The 9,537-nt window shown below is 40.4% G+C and overlaps 1 protein-coding gene and 1 long non-coding RNA gene across 2 annotated transcripts in view; one reads left to right on the forward strand and one right to left on the reverse strand.

Annotated features, from left to right (window-relative positions):
• Positions 1–4,322, forward strand: part of LOC104943137 (uncharacterized) — an 11,576-nt gene extending 7,254 nt beyond the window's left edge. Inside the window, exons 4-5 of the long non-coding RNA XR_798084.1 lie at positions 2,024–2,030; positions 4,312–4,322. This is a non-coding gene — a long non-coding RNA (uncharacterized lncRNA). The remainder of the gene's footprint in view (positions 1–2,023; positions 2,031–4,311) is intronic.
• LOC104943140 (diacylglycerol kinase eta-like) overlaps positions 1–9,096 on the reverse strand; it is a 52,657-nt gene extending 43,561 nt beyond the window's left edge. Inside the window, exons 1-3 of the mRNA XM_010768462.1 lie at positions 8,798–9,096; positions 6,930–7,206; positions 4,482–4,586 (exon numbers count right to left, since the gene is read on the reverse strand). Coding sequence (XP_010766764.1) covers positions 4,482–4,586; positions 6,930–7,019 — 195 coding nt within the window. The 5' untranslated portion in view covers positions 7,020–7,206; positions 8,798–9,096. The remainder of the gene's footprint in view (positions 1–4,481; positions 4,587–6,929; positions 7,207–8,797) is intronic.
• Positions 9,097–9,537: the final 441 nt, after the last annotated feature.

Genomic DNA, 9,537 nt, shown 5'->3' on the forward strand with positions numbered 1-9,537 from the left:
CATTTTGAAATGATTTCTGAGGTCTCAAGGTTGGCAGGTATGGTTGTTACCTGTTAGTCACCACTCGAAAACGCCAGAAATACGACTGGTTATATAATTGAATCTGCTATTTCAGAAGAAAAGAGGTGCAGATGTTCCAATAATGGAGGGAAAAATAGGACAAAGCCGTCGAGTGGGTTGGATAATGACTCGCTTTTGTTTCTTTTGAATAATTTTTGATTGGATGAAACTCTTGTTGAGAAATCAATAAATGTTACATTTAAAAAGACATGGGCAAAGAGAGGTTTGATGGAAGAGAGACAGAGATAGAAAAGTAGAATAACGAAAGAAAAAGTCTTGTGTATACTGCCTCACTCGGAAAGATACATGATTTAGGGACTTCCCTTTTCTCCGTGTGTGTTTGTTTGTTACGTGTACGTCCATTACAGCTTGCGTGATCGACCTACTCAAAGCTACACACAAATCCCAATCACACACACAATTCATAGGAGCTGTTTGCTTTCCCGGCTCGTTCTCTTCCTATGCCTACTTTGTTTTCCACACAGTAAATGAGAGCAAGGCACAGGAGGAAGAGGAGGATGAAAAAAAAGAGGAAGAAAACAGTGTGACTTTACTAAGACTTTGGGTAGAAAGAAAAGACAGTACCACACTAAGAGGAGGTTTCAGGTCACTCAAATGTAAGCCAATTAAAAAGGTGACAGATAACAAACAGTCTCAGCTTGCAGCAATATTAAAAATACTGCTTCTGAAAATAATTCATAAAACACATTTCTGGCCGTCGATCATCCGAAAGAATTAGAAAATCCCATGCACATGACAAAAAAACAAACGATGAGTCATACCAGCCTTTAAACAGCAAGTTGAACTGTGGTGAATTTTGACAAATGGTTAGCCAGAAAAACAAAAATAGAAGGCTGTCGTGGCTTATTAGCGGTCTGACAGCTCAACAAAAGAGAAATGGTCACTTTAAAATGTTTATCACGGTTGCTAACTACGCCTTTTTGCCAGTTCTCCTTTCTATCCACTTCTGGCTGTCGGTTAGCAAGCTCATTAGCTTGTTCTCAGCTAGCTGCTAACACAGCACCCTCTTAAATAGCTACAATTATATACAATACTAATAAAAGGTGGGAGTAAACAGAGATCAAATAAAAAAAACTCAGAGAAGTTTGTTGCGTTTAACTAGCAGTTAGCTTGTTTCTAACTGGCTAGTGTGTTAGCGGTAAGCTAGCCGGCTATAGTTATTTACAAGCTATGCATGATTAGCTGTGAATGTCTGATTGGTGGACATAAGCTAATGGGCTTTGTCCTTTTAAAAAATGCATCTGAAAGTCCATGGCTGTAAATGTAACATGCTATCTGGATGCTAATTGATGCTAAGTATTAGTCCTAAAATAGATTCAGTAAACAAATATGCTCAAAACATGTCTAACTTTCCCGAAATGATGCGTCATTGTATTGATTAACAATACTGAAACTAGAAACTGTGCTTTGTTCAACTCCAATAGAAGCGTCATATAACCGCATGTTAATGTGTGCAATCGATTGGCTGTTATTCTATATGTGAGTCCTTTGTGTTTAAGGCAAGAGGAACAAAAAAACACACTAGTACTTCGAACCTTTAGAAGGACCCAAAAACGAAATGTTAAAACTATTATAATGAACAGATATAGAGAACGGGATGTGTGCAGTCTATTAATATCAAGTTTACCTATTACAGGGACCTTTTGCACTCTCACTTCTTAGAATAGTTATAGTTGGTGAGAAAATTGTTTCAATAACTAAAATTAGAAACCGACTTCCTTATTCGAATGTGATCCGAGAACCTAAACACTGCTCTGAAACCGGATGTTCTAGTATCTGCTGTTTATCTGTTAAAAAAGGCATTTAAAACGTTTTAACAACTTTAAAGAACATGTGCATCAATGTTTTTTTGTCATCTGTGCTTTTTAATGCAATTATATTTCAACAGCATTTAGTAGCGAGGCAGACAGGATATGTGAGAGTGGAAAGGATATGAGATGAGACATGTGGTTTACAAGGTACATGACATAAAAACAAGTGTTACGCCTTAAGAGCATTTCTTATAACGGACAAGAAACGTTTGGTTTTGACTCTGCAATCAAAAAAATAAACGAGTCATTCACGTTTTAACACCTCAGATCAAGAAATGTTAATGCTTCTCACAGAAGACATCAAAACAAGAACACACACTTACATCAAATCAATCTCAATTAGTCCTGAAAATCCCATCCGGTCTTAAAGTCTACATGCTGGAGTGTACAGAGTCAGACAATTAAATCTCCAAGGTCACATTCACTTTGATTACAGACTATAAAACACCAGCTACAAAACATTTATGGTGTGAGCATTTGCTTCTTTCACTCACATGCCAGGGTAAGGCTGATGATTGTAATGTTGGTTCCTGCAGGCTAACAATGACACAGCAAAATCATAGAGAAGTTTCATGACCTTGTGCAGAAAGATATCCATTCAAAACATCCCCAAAATAAATATTTAGGCGGAAATTATGGCTTTTTTATCCTCAAGGGGACTTCAAAGAGTCTCTTCTGGTATCCTTGGTATCATAAAGCTTGTTTCCGTACTCAAAGATATTTAATTACAGTCAACACAAGTGTTTCCAGAGTGACACCGAAATGACACGCTTAATTATTCAGGGATTTACGGAAGAGGGACTGAGTTAATCCCAGTAGTATCAGGATGTCATGTCACAGTTGATAAGAATTAGCACCTTCTCAATAATAGAAAGCCACGATATTATAACGTACGGCAACAGGCGAGGGACAAAATACAACAACGCATGAAAGGGAGACGCTGTTAAGCACTACACACACAAAAGATACAACCTAAACTACGCCCCTTCTCGTACACACACGCTAACAAACAAAGGGATACACAAACACACTAATCTGCTCAGGCCATTGTTGTCACTACAGGGTAATCCAGAAGTCAATGACTAGCTTAATCTAAGTCACATGACTCCAGGTACACACACTATCCAATCTACACACACACACACACACACACACACACACACACACACACACACACACACACCCACACAGTAGCATAAACACACAGAACTAATCACAGTGTTGTCAAACTTGATTGACGGATGGCAAATCAAATATTGCGGCAGCGGGATTTTTCAGCCAATAGGTGAGAAGCTGCATGATGACAGCATTTCACTGAAACCAAGGACTGTATACTATGTAAAATATTCTTTCACTGATATCTGTTCCCACATGCATTACATAAATGAAATAAGGCCTACAGAAAAGTAATAAATATAAAGCAAGTATTTTAGTTGTTTTCAACAACGCATTTTAATTAAAACAATTATTTAACTTGATTTTGAAGATGTTAACTTATAATATATTGTTATGTAGATTGATATTTTACACAGATATAAACACAGAATAAGCTTAACAGGTGGCACAAAAAAAGGTACAAATATATATATTACTATGTGGTCAAAGCTTTGACCTATAAACCACTTCCTGTGCAGAGACCCTGAAACCATGACAACGCTAAGAGGTGTTCCTTTGCCCTTATATGGGCGTGCATACCGCCCGTCACGCCCAATTACAGTGGAGTCGGATGACATTAACTGATCAATACCAGACTGATATGCAATACCATTATCAGCTCCAGGAACAACCGTGCAATTATGGGATGTCATCCCCATGACAACAGGGGTTTGCCGGGTATCCTTTGTTTCCGATTGATCGGTGCTTGACTTACTTACAGTAGACGGTCAATGAGGTTAATGGATAACGATTTCCACACACACACACACACACACACACACACACACACACACACACACACACACACACACACACACACACACACATCATTATGAGAGTTGTCATCTGTGTGTTTGCATTGAACATAAATGCTTTTCTCATTGCAGATATAACTCCATCAATAATTAATAAGATAAAGGTCTGATTTAAGTGCTGATAAAGATACAACTGAGAGGCAGATCCTTCAATGGTTTGATTGAGGCAGGAAACAAGTCAATTATCTTTAAAAAGTATACGTAACGGTCAACTGTAAAGCTTCAAATCCACATCCACACATCCATTCTTTGGACGGCGGATAAACCTTGATATTACCTCTTGAATAAATGAGCAGCTGAAATGTTTAAATCAGGGTCCTGATGAAATATTCCACGACCTTCCCTCAGTGAGTTAAGAGCACTTCCATCACCTTAAAAAAGGTTATCCCTAAGGGCTTTGCTAATGTTGCTTTTTACCTTGAAGACATCTCGTTTTTATTATGGATCAGATTTATTTAAAAGCTTTCAATACAAGCTGAAAACCAACATATATGGTACAAGACAAATCGGATATTATGTGACACTTCTAAGCTAATGCTGTTTAACGGATAGAAGCACAGCAGAGGCTTTAACACCACCTACACACACACTCACACTCTTTCACTCCATCGCTTCCTACCTTTGCCCTTATTTGTCCCGAGGTCGACACTTTGCGGATCAACTTGTGCGACGTCTCCTCTTGTTCCCCGTCGCTGTCGGATGACTCTTCTCCAGCTTCTCCAGCCTGGCAGACGAATGGAAGAATTGATTAATAAATGTGACAGATTGTATTAGTCGACCATTTCTGGAGCTAATTCAAGCACTCGTGTAATACATGTCGAGTTCTTTACCACCAAGGAGTCTTGTGAGAGGACTTGCTGCATGTCGACTGCATTTCATTTGCTTTTTGATATATTCTGTAGCTACCAAGTGAACGGTACTGTTTACTACTTTCAAGCTGCCTTTTAAAACACTATCATGAAATAGCTTAATAGCTCCAAAAGCAAAATTGTGCCTCGATATCTGGACTTCTGGGAGAGTTAATACAACTAGTTCAAAGCAGTAGAGTCTTTAAAGGCTAGTACTTTTTTATTATATTTGTCATGTTTGCATATTTCTTTCTCTTAGAGTTCTGTAACATGAAGATTTAAAAAGCCGTTCCTCAGATGAACAACAAATACATTTGGTTCACCGTTAAATAGTTCTTATTATTTGTGTATTTCTCCTTTTTTCTGTGTTTATAGGAAATAATGGGATCTACTTTACGTCTAACTTTAAAATCAGACAATGCCACCACGCTTTAGGTCTGCATATTTCCCCAAAATGATACCAAGGACATGACCTCTGTGTCCTCAGTGGAAGTCAAATCCCTATTTTAGACTTTTCCATGTCGTCTCAGACAGTTTGCACCTGTTGTTAATCTCATAAATCACACTGGATAGGAAAATAAGACGAGTGGAAACATTCAACCACTTAAAATGATTGACCGACACAAATGTCCTCGCTTGGTGTTTGACCTTGACTTGTTCACTCTGACGCTCATAGTGTGAACGTGTGGCTGACGTTTGGGTCCATCACTTCCTATGCTGAGGAGATTTTAATCTGATAGTAACTGAGACATGTTTAGATGACCGATGTTGAGATGTGGCTCAAGATAAGGATGTTTTTTTGTATTTCAAATGAGACTTGTTTCAAAATGTCTAAAGATGTTTTTACAGCTGAAATAAAGGGCTTTAAAGGTCCCATGTCATGGCCATTTCCACTGATCATAATTCCATTGTTGAGGTCTACTAGAATAGATTTATATTGTGCAATTTTCCAAAATAACATTGGTTTCTCAAACAGCATCTCTGTAAACTACGTGTATTCACTGAATTTCACTCTCTGCCTTTAACGGCTCGTTGTAGCTCCAATAGCTCCAGCCCCCGCCCTCCCTGTGAGCACAGTGTGCTCTGATTGGTCGGTACGTTGTGTATCGCTGTTGTTTCCTTGTTTAGCGATACACAGCGAAACACAGCCAAACTCACCCTGAGCACACACAAAGTCACAGCCGAAGTAAAAACAATAAGTGTGGCTTGATATTGAGTAAGAAAAAGGTTGATAAACGCTGTGAGAATGGGTCTGCAGAGAGAATTTCGCCGCGATCCCAACTGTCTGTTATCAGCCTGCAGCCAGGGAGGAGAGATCAGCAGAGCTGCATGCACTGAGTGTGTGTGTGAGGAAGTCCGTGGATTGGTTCATTTGGACCAATCAGCCTGGTCATAGCTCTGGGCGTGGCTACTGGGTATCCCTACGTAGCGATACCCAGGAAGTAAATGAGAAATCTCCAACGAGGTGTTCTGGGGCAGCATAGACAGGTCTTTTCTGTGTTAGAGTTTTACTCCCTACAGGGTGTACTTTGAGGGTTTTGGACTCTGCAGACCGTTTACATGCAGAAAAACCTTCATAACACACAAGGGGACGATGTGTATGAACATGCAGGCGTGGGATTGAAAAACCAGTATCACACAGCTGTAGGCAAGAAATCAAAAGGAAAACATTGACAAGTTGGGTCATATGTTTGGAGTGTTTGGATTTCCAATGGTGAGAAATTACCCAAAACAGTTAGAAATATTGTAACTGTAGGTTTTTTTAACGCTGCAAACACCACAAAACCGCAAATGCATCAAGCAAAAAGCTTTTTTTTTTTTATCTAGTTCTTCAGTTTCTTGGAAAGGAAATGTGGTGCCATAGAGTGCCCACCGTCTCTGTATTTAGCAGTGAAACCTGTGCCTATTATGTGCAACAAAAAAACTAAATCTGTGGTGTTTTTTAAGAGAGAATTGGGACACCTTCCCCAGCTGCAGCCCTACTTAGCATGGTGGCTTTTTTTTAATCAAGCAGGTCAAATTAAGCTGTCAAAAAAACTACACAAACTGTGAATTTAATAGGCAATAGTTCTTCAGCTTCTTGGAAAGGAAATGTGGCGCCATAGAGTGCCCACCATTACTATAAACAAGAGTGAAACCTGTGCCTATTATGTGCACAAATAAAGTGACACTTTCCCCACCTACTATGCATGTTGATTTAAGCTTTAAAATAGACTTACAATGTGGGTCCTCTCAGAGTCTTGTGGCGACCCCAGCGGCTCGCCGGGCTCCGCCACGTACAGGACGTTTGGGTTCAGTTTGGACGCCATGACAGGCTCACAGTCAGGGAGGGAAGATAAAAGATGGAGGAAGAGGACAGAGAGGGAGAGAAGACAAACGTGTGAAAGAAAAGTTTGCCAGGTTCAGTGTAGGAGGAAGGAGAGACTGGAGCTTGGCTAAGGAGAGGAAGAGGGTGACGAATGGGACGCTGCCGATCCCTCTTGTCCACGGCCAAATCTGGAAAAGCAGAATTCCTTTATTAGTCTTAGGGGAAATGTACATTGTTACAGCAAAGAGACATTGATGTGGTGTCAAGCGAAAGATGGCTGACGCACTTGTTTCGCTGACTTTTGGTCTTGTTTGTACTTTTTTATTTACTTCAAACGTCCAGTTGTCTTGTGCAATCTAGTCTTATCATGCATCACATCATTTACTCTTATCCTGGTTTAGGTTTTTTTTTTTTTATGTACGTCAGCTTATATTTTAAAATGTTCTTACATGCTAGTTTTTATCTCATATGTTTGTTTGTTTGTTTGTATCGTTATTTTTATATTTACTTGTGGAGAGCTGAGCGTAAGACTTTCATTATACAGTGCTGCCTGTTTTACTGTATGACAATACAATTATAATTTTTATTAATAACGATAGGGAAAAAATGTAAGTGGCATGCACACATATTCAAAAATCTGACGCTGACGGTGTAAAATACTATAATAACTAGTACATAAGTATATATTTGTATATTGCACAGTGTATGTGTTGCGTAGTGCAAAGCGAATAAGCAGCTGGTAATATCATTTTTATGAGGGGTGGAGGAATGGAGGAATTAATTATTGATTGGAAGAAAAAAGCTCAAAGGAGAGGGATTGGCAGCTGAAAAGTTTAGGAAAACTCCCATCAAAAACATCGACTACTATAATTAATGTCTCCTCTTCCTCCACCATTGCACTTTTTCAGTTCAGTTCACATGGCACGGCCACTTCTCTTTCTCGTTTCCTCTTTGCTTCAGCGTGCATTTGTGAGAAAACACTTTGTGGTTTGACAGTTCAGCCCTGAGCGCTTTTAAATAGAGCCGTTGTGATGCAGATCAGCCCTTAAGGCCAGTGGCACAAAAACCATGGTTATGATGATGATGATGATGATGATGGTGATGATGATGGTGGTGAAGATTAATGGGAAACATGTTGGTGACAAGGGAAAAATACAGGAAGAAGGATGATGGTGATGATGACGATCATATGGCTCATAACAGGAAGACTACCCTGCATACAGTAACAGCAGACACATTGCACATCATACAAATTAAAAAGTGAATATATGTGGGTTGTGTGTGTGTGTGTGTGTGTGTGTGTGTGTGTGTGTGTGTGTGTGTGTGTGTGTGTGTGTGTGTGTGCGCGTGGGGGCGGGAGTGCACGTGCGTGTTCCCTTGATTACGATGTGGACACGTTATTCAAAAACCTGTCTGCATCTCACTTCACTGCCGCCCCCGTTGACACCAAACTTGTTGTTAAAAAGCAGAATACAAACATGCACAGGTAGGCGTTTGCAGGTCTTAACAAACACATGAAAATAACACTGAAGAGAGAAAGCGATGCACAACAGGCTGCTTCTTCTTCTTCCTCCAGCTTCATCATTCATTCCGTCCACATAGCCGTTTACTGTACGGCGGCGAAACAAATGTCAATACCCCCAGTTTAAGTAGTGCACATCCAGCTGTCACTACCGCGAAAACATCCAGCAGAGACCCGGACGGCCACCGTTACCGCTCGGCCACCTCCTCTGCACTAACACCCCTCTCATGAGTCGATCAAATGTGGATGTTATTTACCTTTTTTACGCGGTAATTTCGTCCTCCTTGTCCTCCATCAAGCTGCGGCGTCTCTGGCTCCTGTTGCCCGGCCCTAGTGGCTCTTCATCCGGCGTCTGGGTCTCTCGGTCTCTCGGTCTCGCGGTCAGCAGCGCGCGGGTCTCTCGCGTGGAGCTCGCCTTGCAGAAAGAGACGCGGTCACACGCATAGCGCCAGAGCCGATCTGAATCAGGTAGGAAGAGAAGGGAGGTGGGGGGGAGGTGGAGGAGGGAGAAGGGGGCGAGCAGAGAGAGAGAGAGAGAGACAGAAAAAGAGAGAAAGAGCGAGAGAGGGAGGGAGAAAGAGCGAGAGAGATTTTGAAAGCCGCCGTGTTGAGTCGCTGCTGTTCCTGAGGTTAAACGGAGAGCAAATAACGCGCACACGCACGCATGCGCACTGGACAGAGCTCTTAATAAACAAAGAAACATCAATTAACAACATCAGAGTTAAAAGTCAACTTTATTGTCAATCGTTCAGTAGGCCTATGTGTAGAGACAGAGAGATCGAAATACCGTTTACCACATCCCGGATATAAAAACAAATACAAATACAGTATGTGTACAAATATGTATACCTATATACAGTACACAAAATCAAAGACACATTTTTACATGTGACTTAAATATATAATTTCCTCAAATTAAGTCTGAGAACTTGAAAGCATTAGAGGTTTTGCAGTTATACAGAGTATTGATTCGAAATGTTAAACTAATTTAATCATT

Source organism: Notothenia coriiceps, unplaced genomic scaffold (assembly GCF_000735185.1).
Source record: "Notothenia coriiceps isolate Sejong01 unplaced genomic scaffold, NC01 NC01_scaffold00005764, whole genome shotgun sequence".
Classification (NCBI taxonomy): domain Eukaryota; kingdom Metazoa; phylum Chordata; class Actinopteri; order Perciformes; family Nototheniidae; genus Notothenia; species Notothenia coriiceps.